At 46.1% G+C, this 15,713-nt stretch overlaps 1 protein-coding gene across 2 annotated transcripts in view; it reads left to right on the forward strand.

The window, feature by feature from the left end:
• LOC142498923 (cathepsin S-like) overlaps window positions 1–15,713 on the forward strand; it is a 37,320-nt gene that overhangs the window by 12,489 nt on the left and 9,118 nt on the right. For both annotated transcript variants that reach the window (XM_075607575.1, XM_075607576.1), the window contains exon 4: window positions 4,533–4,688. In XM_075607575.1, the coding sequence (XP_075463690.1) occupies window positions 4,533–4,688 (156 nt within the window). The remainder of the gene's footprint in view (window positions 1–4,532; window positions 4,689–15,713) is intronic.

Consider the following 15,713-nt stretch of genomic DNA (forward strand, 5'->3'; position numbering starts at 1 on the left):
TTGTGGGTGTGGCATTTGGGTGGGGAGTGGTCCACGCGGCCCAATGTGCGGTGGTAGTGCTGCTGTGGCTGTACTGATGGTGATTGTATTGGTGTGCTGATTTGGGAGGGTTTGGTGCCTGATGTGGGGTGCGGATGTGTGGGTGTGCCGATGGGGGAGGTGCAAAGGTGGCGATGTGTGGGTGCTGATGGTGTTGATGGGGGCTGGGAATGGTGGGGAGCCGAGAATGCCAGTGTGCTGGGGGGGCATGGGATACCGGTGTGCTGATGTGGTGGTGCTGGGGGTGTGTGTGTGTATACATGTTTGTGTGTATACATTGTATGTGTGTGTGTGTATACATGTGTGTGTGTGTATGTGTACGTGTGTGTGTATGTGTATACACGTGTGTGTGTATACACGTATGTGTGTGTATACACATGTGTGTATACACGTGTGTGTATACACGTGTGTGTGTGTATACACCGTGTGTGTGTGTGTATACACGTGTGTGTGTATACACGTGTGTGTGTGTATACACGTGTGTGTGTGTATACACGTGTGTGTGTATACACATTTGTGTATACACGTGTATACATGTTTGTGTGTGTGTATACATGTTTGTGTGTATACATTGTATGTGTGTGTGTGTGTATAAGTGTGTGTGTGTGTGTGTGTGTGTACATTTGTGTGCTGTGTACACATGTTTTGTGTGTGTATACACCATGTGTGTGTGTATACATGTGTATGTGTGTATACATGTGTGTGTATACACATGTGTGTGTGTATACATGTGTGTGTGTACACATGTGTGTGTGTACACATGTGTGTGTGTACACAGTGCTGTGTGTGTGTGTACACATGTGTGTGTGTATACACATGTGTGTGTGTGTATACACTTGTGTGTGTGTGTATACACATGGTGTGTTTGTGTATACACATGTGTGGTGTGTATACACATGTGTGTGTGCTATACACGTGTGTGTGTGTGTATACACGTGTGTGTGCTATACATGTGTGTGTGTATACATGTGTGTGTATACATGTGTGAATGTGTGTGTGTATACATTATGTGTATGTATACCTGTGTGTTATACGTGTGTGAGTGTATACGTGTGTGTGTATTGTGTACATGTGTGTGTGTGTGTATGTCTCCATGTGTGTGTGTGTATGTCTCCATGTAGTGTGTGTGTATGTCTCCATGTGTGTGTGTACGTGTACATGTGTGTGAGTATATGTGTACATGTGTGTGTGTACGTGTCTACGTGTACATGTGTGTGTGTGTGTGTGTGTATGTGTACATGTGTGTGTGTACGTGTCTACGTGTACATGTGTGTGTGTGTCTACGTGTACGTGTGTGTGTGTCTACGTGCGTGTGTGTACGTGTGTACGTGTGTACGTGTGTGTCTACGTGTGTGTCTATGTGTGTGTGTGTCTACGGTGTGTGTGTTTGTGTATACGTGTGTGTGTTTGTGTCTACGTGTGTGTGTTTGTGTCTACGTGTGTGTGTGTGTGTATACGTGTGTGTGTGTATACGTGTGTGTGTGTCTACGTCTGTGTGTGTGTGTGTGTCTACGTGTGTGTGTCTACGTGTGTGTGTGTGTCCCTGTGTGTGTTTTGTGTTCCCTGTGTGTCCTTTGGCCCGTGACTCCGCCTCAGGGAAGGGGGTGGTGGTGGGAAGGAGGGGGGGAAGGGGAGGTGGGGGGGAGGTGGGTGGGAAGGAGGGAGGGGGGAAGGGGGGGTGGGGGGGAGGTGGTGAGAAGGGGGGGAGTGGGGGGGAGGTGGTGGGAAGGAGGTGGTGGGAAGGGGGGGGGGTGGGGTGGAGGTGGTTGGGAAGGGGGGGGTGGTGGGGGGGAGGTGTGGTGGAAGGGGGGGGTGGGGGGGAGGTGGTGGGAAGGGGGGGGAGGTGGTGGGGAGTTGGGAAGGGGGGTTGGGGTTGGCTTTGGGGGGGTGGAGGTGGTGGGAGGTTGTAAGGGGGGAGTGAAGGAAGGTGAAGGGGGGGTTGAAGGTGGGGGTGGAGGGGAGGTGAAGGTGGGGTGTGGAGGGGAGGTGAAGGGGGGGGTGGAGGGGAGCGTGAAGGGGAGTGGTGCGTGAAGGGGAGGTGAAGGGGGTGGAAGGGAGGTGAAGGGGGGTGGAGGGGAGGTGAAGGGGGGGTGGAGGGAGGGGTGGAAGGGAAGGGAAGTGGAGTGAGGGGAGGTGAGGGGTGGGTGAGGGGAGGTGAAGGAGGGTGGAGGGGAGGTGAAGGGGGGGTGGAGGGAGGTGGAAGGGAAGGGAAGTGGAGTGAGGGGAGGTGAAGGGGTGGGTGAAGGGGGGGTGAGGGGAGGTGAAGGGCGCTCCCTCACCCGTCCGGCAGCTCCCTCACCCGTCCGGCCGCTCCCTCACCCGTCCGGCCGCTCCCACGTGGTCTGAGGCGGGAGGCAGCTTGTTGTGGCCGCTCCCCCGCTGTGTCCCGGGCGCTCGCTCCCCCGCTGACTGTAGCGGCGGCCAGGGGGTGGAGGGGGAGGTGAAGGGGGGTGAAGGGGAGGTGAAGGCCGCTCACTCACCCGTCCGGAAGGTCCCACGTGGTCTGAGGCGGGAGGCAGCTTGTTGTGGCCGCTCCCCCGCTGTGTCCCGGGCGCTCGCGTTCGCTCCGCTGACTGTAGCGGCGCCGGGGAGGGGTGGTGGAGGGGAGGTGATTTGAAGGGGGGGTGAGGGGTGGGGTGAAAGCCGCTCACTCACCCGTCCTGGCAGCTCCCTCACCCGTCCGGCCGCTCCCACGTGGAACTGAGGCGGGAGGCAGCTTGTTGTGGCCGCTCCCCCGCTGTGTCCCGGGCACTCGCTGCTCCGCTGACTGTAGCGGCGCCGGGGAGGGGGTGGGGGGGGTTGAAAGCGCGGGAGACACGGGGAGAGGAGGAGGCTGATTTCGGGGAGGAAGAGGCGGAGGCGGGTATGTGAGGCCCCCCCCCCGGGTTATACATGCTGCTAATGTACACACCCCCCCTATTGTGTGTGTGTGTCCCTGTGTGTGTGTGTGTGTGTGTGTGTGTGTGTGTGTGTGTGTGTGTGTGTGTGTGTGTGTGTGTGTGTGTGTGTGTGTGTGTGTCCGTGTGTGTGTGTGTGTGTGTGTGTGTGTGTGGTGTGTGTGTGTGTGTCCGTGTGTCCGTGTATCCGTGTGTGTGTGTGTGTCCCTGTGTGTGTGTGTTTGTGTCCCTGTGTGTCCTTTGGGCCGTCACTCTGCCTCAGGCCAATGAGAGGTGTGCTGGGGGCGGCCCAAGGGACCAATGAGATTTCCCCTAGGGACACCGGACATCCAGCAGGCAGGCATGCATGCAGGCAGGCAGGCAAACATACAGTGCTTTCACTAATATAGTATAAAGATTAGCTGGGTCATGAATTTATTAAGGCGAATTGCCTAGAATTTGGAGAAAAGCTTTGTCGGTGTTAATGAGGGAAATTAGGAGGTAACTGTAACAGCTGGGTTAGATCCTTGCCTCTTTTTTAGTATAAAAACGATATTAGCTGAGGCCATATCATCGGGGAAGAAATTTGTTTAAAAGGGTGGCTCGGTGGGGGAAAAGAAACTTAGAGATGTTTTAATAGTATGCATTAGTGTAGCCATCCGGACCTATGTAGATTTGGATTCTTTGATAGCCTAGGAAGACATCGCCTTAGTTTTTGGTTGTCGTTCTGCTTTTAAGCATAAATATTGTAACAAAAAAAGTTCTAAAATGCAATATATTTTCCACAATTTTAAATACATTTTGAACAGTACAAGTACTTTTTAAAGACCCTTCGATCACTGCATATAATAGACTACCATAAGCGTTCATCATAGATTAAATTATTATGTACAAAATGTTTTGAAACCCATCGGTCTCTTCTTCAAGTGTGTAAGGACTCACAGCAGCGGCGGACAGCTGCTGTGACCTCATCACCTGGCTTCTCCTCTATAACAGGTTCCAGATCCCAAGATACAGTAGCTTGCTTCACAACTGACTTGCTAAGTCAGTGTAAGGCTGTGTTGCTCCCGTGCTCCATGTTTCCCGATTTCAGTCTCGACTGATACTAAACCCTGGTTCCGACTATGGCTCGCTGAGTACTCTAGTGCTCCTGATCCCCGTTTCCGAATTCTGCTCTCCTCGTGGATTTCTCCATGGTGCCTGATAAAGTGCACTTTGTAATATGCAGACACAGCACGAAGAAAAGACCTGTGATCGTTTTGTCTATGAACAGCCTTTAAACTTGTAAATGTATACCAGTTTACAGTGTTCTATGATCTCTTATCATATGTGTTCTCCACTTTATACATATACATATATATATAACCATAACCGAGTGAGGTTCCTATCCGATATGCTGTGAAGCTGTTTCCCACTGGAGGAGAAAACTTCATCTTCATGCAAATGAATGGAGCACAGAGAAGCAGCTTCACAGTATATTGAACAATGGCCTGGTTCTAGCATTGACCCTCAACCAAGTTACCGATGCGGGCGCCATGTACGATCAAGTATGCACCAGATTGATGAGTTACTACAATGATTTGCTGATGGGGAACACAGCTTTTCTTTGTCTTCTAGACAGGTGAGGAGGTGTCTGCCACAATGACGGGCTTCATGGCCTCTTCCACCTCAACATCCAACGCTACCGATATACCCAAGAACTTGCTAAAGTTCCAGGTACCAGACTCCATGGATTGGAGAACCCAAGGGTGTGTGACCATAGTGAAGAACCAGGTACGTGTAGTCAACAGCTATAGGAGTAATAATCTGTGATGCAGCCACAACTACGACTGTCCCCTTGTGATTCTTACTGTTTTAAACTGCTACTAATCTCCAGTTTTTGGCAGGGCTATTTTTCTGGAGGGGGGTTGAACGAGCTCTCGGGCACCTTTCTTTTTATGGGTTCAGCAAGAGAAAGAAAAACGGAGCACTAGGTCCAAAACTGGCAATGCCAGAAAAAAGTGCAAGGATGCGTTCCCATAATAAAAAGCTTATATTAATGAGTCAAGAACAAAAAAACTACACCACGCGTTTCGGGCAATTGATAGTCCTTTATCAAGGTGAATAACTACTTACCCGTCTGGAGTGTTATTTATGTGTAAACGGGACACCACCACGCCAATCGCCGACACTTCCGTGTACGTCACATGACGAGGACGTCAAACGTCATCACGCACGGACGCGTCACACACACGTGTGTGAATCAAGCCCGAGAACGCAGGGGGCGCGGCAAAGATACAGATCAACCATTGAACAAAGCAACGGCCCACGAGCATCAGTCGCCACTCCCCCAGCTGAAATTGGTTGTGAGACCTCAACGCGCCCATAGACGTGACGTCATCACGTCACACGACACGGCGTATGACGCAAGTGCGTCACGGTCTACAATACAAATTACAAAAAACTTTATTAAACCGTAACACTCCAAAGGCGGCAATACCAAAAGACAAAGAAAAAAACACATAGAAATATTAAAATAACATGAAAAAGAACATAATAAAAAACAATTAAATAAATTGTTAAAAAGATAAACATCCTTTGATATTGGCCATGAATATCGTAGTAACGAAGGTTGTGCATTGGGCAGTATAATCTTAATTGTAAGTGAACTTTCAAATATTAAAAATACTAATAAAAGTACATATCATATAAGACATTTGTATTGAATTCACAAAACCCAATGCACTTGGAGAAAGTGAAAGGAGACTGAAAGACAGTGTGTTTATAATTAATAATATTATTACTGAAAATGTGCAGTATCACTCAAGCCATACAATCAATAAATTGGAAAATATATAAATCACATCAATTTTATCAAATGATATGTAATCTATCCGATAATTGATATAGTATGATATGAGTGAAAGTGCATAATTATTCCACACTCTACAATTAGACATCCTGAAAATTGCTATAAAATGTAACAACAACTTCAAAAAGATGCTGTATTTAGCAACACTTGAAAAACAATAAAAAACACAATTTATGTGTCAAAATGAAGGGGTCCTATGTCCCAATCAGAATTTAAACAATATGGGGTACGTGTCTGTAGCGTAAAAATCTAATATAGTTCCCTTTTATTTAGGATATATAGTTAGGGTGACCAGATTTTCAAAATGAAAAACCAGGACACTTTAAAACATTATTTATAAAACAATGTACATCATGTCACGCCCCACCCCCTCCTTGTTGCCATGACAACAAGACACTAACGTCAGGCGGTTACATGTTGCCATGACAATGTGGCATCACGTGATGCCTCGTCACCATAATGCATCCCATTGTCATGCCAACTTGATGCCGCGTGACGTCATGGAGCAGCTCGTTGTTATGGCAATGTGTATTACATGACGTCGCGCAGCCATGTTGACGGAATTTGGAGGGGAGGATACAGCCAAAGGCAAGATAAATAAATATATAATAAATAGATCTAAAAAAATGTTATCTTCGCGTTAGCCTTCAATAGAAGGTGGCAACCCTGACTGCAGTGTGTGTTTCTGTATACAGAGGTAGGCCCTGCAGTGGGTGTTTGTGTGTATAGAGGTGGGGGCTGCAGTGTGTGTTTGTGTGTATAGAGGTGGGGGCTGTAGTGTGTGTTTGTGTGTATAGAGGTGGGGCTGCAGTGTGTGTTTGTGTGTATAGAGCAGTGATTCCCAACATTTTTGTTTGGAGGAACCCTTTAAGTATTTCGTTACATTTTGGGGACCCCTATCTGGATAACATGTTTGACGGGTAAATCACAAAATAGACGTGTAAAGAAGTGGGGGTAATAAATAATAATTAACTCATACTTTTGAATAAACAATGTGTATATATTTTGTAATGATTTTGGTTTAAACACCCACCCCCCCCCTACATCACACATCACCCCCCCCCCTGCATCTCACATCACCCCCCCACGGATCAATCGATCTCCCCCCCTTCTTTCTCCCTCCTCTCTCTCACCCCCCCTTCTCTCCTCTCCCTCCCCTTTTCTCCTCCCCTCTCTCTCTCCCTCTCCCCTCTCTCTCCCTCTCTCTCTCTCCCTCTACCCCCCCTCTATCTCCCGCCCCCTCTCTCTCCCCCCCCCTCTCTCTCTCTCCCTCCTCCCCTCTCTCTTTCCTCCCCTCTCTCTCCTATCCTCTCCCTCCTCTCTCTCTCTCCTACCCTCTCCCTCCTCTCTCTCCCCCCCTCTCTTTCTCTCCCCTCCCTCTCTCTCCTCTCTCTCTCCCCCTCTCCTCTCTCTCTCCTCCTCTCCCACACACACTTGGACACACCGTCACACTCTAGCACACACCGTCACACTCTCGCACACACCGTCACACTCTCGCACACACCGTCACACTCTCGCACACACCGTCACACTCTCGCACACACCGTCACACTCTCGCACACACCGTCACACTCTCGCACACACACTGTCTCACACACACACACACACACACCACACACACACACACACACACACACACACACACACACACACACACACACACACACACACACACACACACACACACACACACACACACACACACACACACTGTCTCACACACACTGTCTCACACACACACACACACACACACACACACACACACACACACACACACACACACACACACACACACACACACACACACACACACACACACAGTCACACTGTCACACACACACACTGTCACACTGACACACACACACTGTCACACTATCACACGCTCACATAGACTGTCACACTGTCACACTGTCACACTGTCACACTGTCACACACACACAGTCACAGTCACACTCTCTCTCTCTCACACACACACACACACACACACACACACACACACACACACACACACACACACACACACACACACACAGTCACACAGTCACACAGTCACACAGTCACACTCTCTCTCTCACACACACACACACACAGTCACACAGTCACACTCTCTCACACAGTCACACACACACACACACACACACACACACACACACACACACACACACACACACACACACACACACACACACACACACAGTCACACACACTATCACACACACACACACACACACACACACACACACACACACACACACACACACACACACACACACACACACACACACACACACACACACACACACACACAGTCACACTGTCACACTGTCACACACACACTGTCACACTGTCACACACACACACTGTCACACTGACACACACACACTGTCACACTATCACACTATCACATACACACACACACACACACACACAGTCACACTCTCACACACACACACACTGTCACACTCACACACACTGTCACACTCACACACACACACTGTCACACTCACACACACTGTAACACTCACACACTCTCACGCAAGCAGCGTTAACAGCAGAAGCAGCCTCTCTCCCCCCACTTCCATCTCTCCTCCCTGCAGCATCTCCCCCCCCCCCCATCCCCTCCATATGCCTACCTGCGGCGGCTGCAGGTTCGGCGGAGGCGGCAGGCTGTGAGCGGCTCTGAGGGGGGAGGGAGAGAGCCGGGTTGCCGGGGGATCGAAGGAGAGAGCCGGGTTGCCGGGGGAGCGAGTGGGGGTGCCGGGGGGAGCGAGGGGGGCAGCCGGGGTGCCGGGGGGAGAAAGGGGGGGAGCCGGGGGTGTGAGGGGGAGAGCCGGGTTGCCGAGGAGCCAGAGGGAGGGCCAGAGTGCCGGGGAGAGGCAAAGCCCCGCCCCCGGATACTCCATCCAATCCCCTGCGGCCCGGCCTTCTAAAGCCCCGCCCCCCGGCATTCTCCATCCAATCCCCTGCGGCCCGGCCTTCTAAAGCCCCGCCCCCCGGCATTCTCCATCCAATCCCCTGCGGCCCGGCACGTTTCTGCAGAAGTCCAACCCCTAGGACCCTCTTCATAAATTGAATGTAAGACGGGGTCTGCTGCTAGCTCCGCCCAATGTTCCTTAACTATGTTTTTGATAATAGTAGCTTGATTATTATGTTGAACAATAAAATATGGTGATTGAAAATGTTTATCACCATATTTTATTGTTCAACATTTTATTGTTCAACATAATAATCAAGCTACTATTATCAAAAACATAGTTAAGAAACATTGGGCGGTGCTAGCAGCAGACCCCGTCTTACATTCAATTTATGAAGAGGGTCCTAGATTTGTCTTCAGAAAGGCAAAAACTATTGCCAATCATGTTTCCGCAAGCATGTTTTTTACAGATAAAATACCCTTAAATAATCTACCCAAAGGTAGTTACAATTGCTCCAAGTGCAAAGCCTGTAAATTTATGAAACAAACTTCCGAATTTAGTTCACATAAAACAGGAAAAATTTTCGTGTAAATTCTTTTATCAATTGCGACACCACCTTTGTGGTATATCTGCTAAAATGTGGTTGCGGTAAGCAATACATAGGACGAACAATTAGGCTTTTAAAGGTTCAGATACTTGAACATCTACGTCTAATCATCAAAAATATATTAATCACCCAGTGTCCCATCATTTCACTAATTGTAGTTTGGGCAATGTTAACAATTTATCTTTTCATGGTATAGAACATATACCGTGTCCAGTTAGAGGGGGTAATAGACTAAATATCCTAAATAAAAGGGAACTATATTGGATTTTTACGCTACAGACACGTACCCCATATGGTTTAAATTCTGATTGGGACATAGGACCCCTTCATTTTGACACATAAATTGTGTTTTTTATTGTTTTTCAAGTGTTGCTAATTACAGCATCTTTTTGAAGTTGTTGTTACATTTTATAGCAATTTTCAGGATGTCTAATTGTAGAGTGTGGAATAATTATGCACTTTCACTCATATCATACTATATCAATTATCGGATAGATTACATATCATTTGATAAAATTGATGTGATTTATATATTTTCCAATTTATTGATTATATGGCTTGCGTGATACTGCACATTTTCAGTAATAATATTATTCATTATAAACACACTCTCTTTCAGTCTCCTTTCACTTTCTCCAAGTGCATTGGGTTTTGTGAATTCAATACAAATGTATGATATGTACTTTTATTAGTATTTTTAATATTTGAAAGTTCACTTACAATTAAGATTATACTGCCCAATGCACAACCTTCGTTACTACGATATTCATGACCAATATCAAAGGATGTTTATCTTTTTAACAATTTATTTAATTGTTTTTTATTATGTTCTTTTTCATGTTATTTTAATATTTCTATGTGTTTTTTTCTTTGTCTTTTGGTATTGCCGCCTTTGGAGTGTTACGGTTTAATAAAGTTTTTTGTAATTTGTATTGTAGACTGTGACGGACTTGCGTCATACGCCGTGTCGCGTGACGTCGCGTCTATGGGCGTGTTGAGGTCTCACAACCGATTTCGGCAGGGGGAGTGGCGACTGATGCTCGTGGGCCGTTGCTTTGTTCAATGGTTGATCGGTATCTTTGACGATCCCCCGCGTTCTCCGGCTTGATTCACACACGTGTGTGTGACGCGTCCGTGCGTGATGACGTTTGACGTCCTCGTCACGTGACGTACACGGATGTGTCGGCGATTGGCGTGGCGGTGTCCCGTTTACACATAAATAACACTCCAGAAGATGGGTAAGTAGTTATTCACCTTGATAAAGGACTATCAATAGTCCGAAACGCGTTGGTGTGGTTTTTTGTTCTTGGTTCATTCAAATAAGCTTTTTATTATGGGAACGCATCCTTTCACTTTTTTCTGGCATTGCCAGTTTTGGACCTAGTGCTCCGTTTTTCTTTCTCTTGCTCAATAATTCATCTACAGGCGGAGGCACATTTAACCCGTGGGATCCTGGATACATTTGGATTTGCTGTTCATCGTGGATATTCATCCCCCAGTGAGTCTATTCCAGTTTACCCACACATGTTCTGGACTTTGTTTATCAATTTTGTTCCATCGAAATAGATGTTTATTACACTGGTCACCGGCAGGTGTTTTACTATTATTACTTCCTTACTACTGTGCTGTGTGGGATTATAGTTTGCCAGTACGCATCTTTTGGAATCATCTGCTATATTCATTCATTGGGTTAATTCCATTCTACAAGAATTTATCAATTCTCAGTATTGCTGTTTTCTTCTGAGCACCATACAACGTTTTTTTCATGGGTTCACAAGAAACGGAATTTGGGGTCCCGAATGGTTATGGAATACCAACTGAAATATATTTAGAAACGGAATTTGGGGTCCCGAATGGTTATGGAATACCAACTGAAATATATTTCTTTATTTAAAACTGAATTATTTGATGTAGTGGTAGATATTCATTAGGTTTCTGCCTAGGATTTAGTATGTTTCTTCATAAAACAGCACTGGCTTTTTTAGCAGAAAATAGCTCAGGAAATGGTTTTGTTCTGACCATGCACACTTCACACTTTCTAAGGAGAACTGAAAATTGCTGAATATGTATTCCACGTGCATTGAATGTCCGTATTTTTCTCTATTAAACTATTACACTATTTTCTGGGTTAGTTGCAGACTTTGTGCATTTCACAAACATAAAAATACTCCTTTGTCACATCGTTGTATACAGTATGTGCTTCTCCTCCGGTTAAGACTTTTTATGACTCAAATGCTTTTGAATATTGCAAAATATCAGATTACCATGTGTCTCTCTTAATTTTTTTCTTATATACTCAAAAAGGAACCAAGATTATGGCCACAATAACAATTTGCTAAGTAGTTCCTGCAAAAAGTGGCATTAGTTACACAATTCTAAAAGAACTTGTTAAGAAAAGGGGAAATAGCGCTCCCTGTGCAATCAGATTCCGCATGCGCAGATACGGTATCCGGAGGTCAGTCCTGTGATTAGCATGACTAGCTCATTAAAAGGCCGATTTATGAATTGCATTTACTTTACAGGAAGCACCTTATGTATCAGGTAACCCTCATTTCATCCTCTCACAAACGGGGGGCGTGGAATTCCAATCAAAATATAAAAGTCGATGAGAAAAAGGGGATATAGCGTAGTAATTCCAGACTAGTGCAGGGGTGGGCAACGCCAGTCCTCAAGGGCCACTAACAGGTCAGGTTTTAAGGACATCCCTGCTTCAGCACAGGTGGTGCAGTCCTGTTGTGACCTGTTGCTGGCCCTTAAGGATTGGAGTTGCCCACCCCTGCTCTAGTGGGATATTAAACAAGACTTCAATCATTACACTCACGTGACTCCTAAGGGTTAAAAGCGCATGAACAGATTATACAGTAAGTACTGGAACAGGATCCTCCGAGGTGGAACAATCAAAAGCTGGGAGAAAACTTAGTGTTGCCCCTCTCAGATATATTCAATCAGGGATCATGGAGACAGGAAAAGCCAAAAGATCCATCTCCCAATATACAAAGAAAAGACCAAATAGTGAGATGGTCTAACACGGGTCGCCAACTCCAGTCTTCAAGGGCCACCATCAGGTCAGGTTGGAAGACTGAGCCACTGATTGAGTCACCTGTGCCGAAGCAGGGATATTCTTAAAATCTGACCTGTTGAGCAACCAAATCCTCAATTTGCACTAACACAGAATTCATTATACAGTATAAAATGTTGTTCTGGTGGTATTTGACACCCCAGAAGCTGAGTAATATATACCCTGGAACCTCCGACAAATGCTGGAGGGAATGTGGGACGATGGGCGACATGGTGCACATTTGCTGGACTTGCCCAAAGGTTAAATTGTATAGTGCATCTATACTAGCCTGGAATCTAAATTAGAACTTGGCCCTCTGTGCCTTCTTTTGGCAAAACCAATTGAGACACTCCCAGCGCCTCTTCGGAAATGGTCGTCCCACGTCCTTGTAGCAGCGTGGCGTGTAATCGCAAGGGATTGGGGGAAATAAGCTGAGGCCCCGACCCTGAATAATGTAATCAACAAAGTACAGTATACGGGGTTAGGGTCTGGGAAAAGCTGACGGCCTTCCTGAACCATAACGCCAGAACTTACAACGGTATGGGAACTGTGGCTGGGTGGATAACCTGGGTAGGCAGAGTCAGTTTGAGAAGAAGTGCGGCGCCACTGCAAGCGGCAAAGATCCAGGCGACTTCCGGTTTTGTAGAAAAAAACTTTATTCACCTTCACACACACAAAGAACCAGGCTACACCTCGATCTCCCCCTCAACGCGTTTCACGCTTTAGAACAGCGCTTCGTCTTGGAGTGGGGAGAAGAGGTCTGTACCTGAACATTTAAATAAAAAAAGCCCGCGAAAACGGTCTGATGAAATATTTAACCCATTGTCACATATATGCAACAAAACAGCTGAGAGGATATTCTATAAAGGTGATCATAATAACCCATCTGAGTATAGCTGATTGATCACACTTATTAATTTGAATGTATAGAGACATATCCATATTACCTGAGCTGTAATAAAGTGCAGTATTTAGACAGGGATATAATAAAACCCTCACAACATTCCCCTATTGATACTAGCAGCATTGACATATAATGTTTATAATGTACATATCTTGTACAAAGGAGGACCCTTATATATTAGCAACTATATATGGCTAACTCTTGATGTTATATAAAATCAGTCAAGAGATAAGAAACTTAATCATACTAATCTATGTCAAAACAGAGGCCAGTAAGACAGGGAGGGGAAGGAGGGGGGGGGGTAAAGGGGGAGGGAAAAGAGGGAGGGAAAGGTGAGGGAAGGAAGGGCAAGGGGGGGGAGGGAGGGGTTGGTTGGGGGAGAGGGGGGAGGGAAAAGGACAGGGCATAGGCAAATACCACTCATAGACGTGGTTAGCACTGTAAATTTGAACATTACTGTCAATTTAAACACATATATAAAATACAGAGGACAATCGAACTTAATGCATGAGACTGGCAAGTTGTTACAAAAAACATCTTAAGTCCCAATCTGTGTTAAGTCCATTGGGTTGCAGTGTATTTAGTGTACAGATCCAATGCGCTTCTCGCTGGTGCAAAATTTTAACTCTATCACCTCCACGTGTGGGTAGGGGTATATGCTCAAGCGCTATACTGTGCATTGTAAGGATCCCACTGAACACAATGGACAGGTATTGAAATGTTTTGATACTGGGTGCAGCATGTCTCTGCTACGTATCAGTCTCAGGTGCTCTAAGATACGAATCTTGAGAACTCTACTAGTGAGGCCGACATATTGTTTGCTGCACTGACATATCAATAGATAAACAACAAACTCAGTTTGACAGGAGAGGAATGATTATATCTTAAACTTGTGTGTCCCATCATGATTGGAGAAATGTGTGGATTTGGTCATATAGGGACAGATCTTACAACGTCCACATTTATAAGACCCTAACAATTTGGGAAAGAGTGATGACATATTTCTATATGACTTATTGGGGCATAACATACTTGGTGAAAGAGAGTTACCCAAAGTTGCCGCTTTACGGAATACAACGCGAGGGCCAGTGCTAACCATATTGCGAATCATGGGGTCCAAAGATAATGTGCCCCAATGTTTCTTAATTATGGATTTAATTGCACCAGCTTACTCACTGTATCCAGTAATAAAGTAGGGTGCATCGGCACTTCCAGCAGAGCTAGTTTGTCTGGATTGACTCCTATCCATGGCAATCAAGGAATCCCTATCTGTGTTAAGGGCTGATTCAAAAGCCTGATGTAAATCTTCTTGGGCATAGCCCCTTGACAGAAATCATCCCCTCATTTCATCCGCCCTGTGAACAAAGTCCTCCCTCGAGGAACAGTTCATGCGTAAACGCAGGAACTGGCCCCTTGGGATACCCTTGATCAGAGGGCGGGAATGGCAGCTCTTCGCATGTAACAGTGAGTTTCTGGCATTATCTTTCCTATAGATATCAGATTGAATTTTTTTATCATTATCCACATAAAGATTAAGATCCAAAAATTGTATGTGGTGCATATGTTGATTATGCGTAAATCTGAGATTAAGTTGATTGTCTGCCAGATAATCAAAGAACCTGAGGAGCTCATCCTCCCCACCACTCCAAACCATCAGGAGGTCATCAATATAGCGCTTGTAAAACGCTATATTGTGCCTAAATGGGTTAGAATCTCCAAACACGTGGGACATCTCCCACCAACCCATGAATAGGTTGGCGTAGGATGGGGCAAATGAGGTCCCCATTGCGGTCCCACGTGTTTGGAGATAAAACTGCTGATGTGTGAGTGAAAAACGGATACTATCCAATAAAAAAAAGCAATATGTGCAGGGGAAAGAGAAGAGTGAGCATTGAGAAAAAAACTCAACTGCCGTGATGCTGTGGTCGTGATTGATGATGTTAGATAGAGAAGCTACATCAAGGGTAACCCAAATGTAGGAAGTGTGCCAACTAAGGGGTGCCAAAAGTGATAAAACGTGTTCGGTGTCAATAATATGTGAAGGCAAATTGTGCACTAAGGGTCTAAGGGTTGAAGGAAGTGATCAATGTATTGTGAAAGGTGTTCGCCCAGGGAACCAATGCTAGCCATAATGGTTCTACCTGGGGTTGCAATGAGTGTTTTGTGGATTTTGGGAAGGTGATGGAAAATTGGTGTGATGGGATTTGGAGTGATGAGGAAGTCTCGCTCTGTGGGTGTGAGAACCTGTAAAATCTCACCTTCTTCCATTAGCTCTGCGAATTCACTGCGAAATTGAGGGGTGGGAAAAGCTGACGGCCTTCCTGAACCCTAACGCCAGAACTTATAACAGGGTATGGGAACTGTGGCCGGGTGGATAACCTGGGTAGACAGAGTCAGACCTAATGCTGATGCTAAGCAATCATCTGTCCGCTTGCAATGTAATGTAAGTAGAAATGTATGCCC

This window comes from Ascaphus truei, chromosome 7 (genome assembly GCF_040206685.1).
Source record: "Ascaphus truei isolate aAscTru1 chromosome 7, aAscTru1.hap1, whole genome shotgun sequence".
NCBI classification, from domain to species: domain Eukaryota; kingdom Metazoa; phylum Chordata; class Amphibia; order Anura; family Ascaphidae; genus Ascaphus; species Ascaphus truei.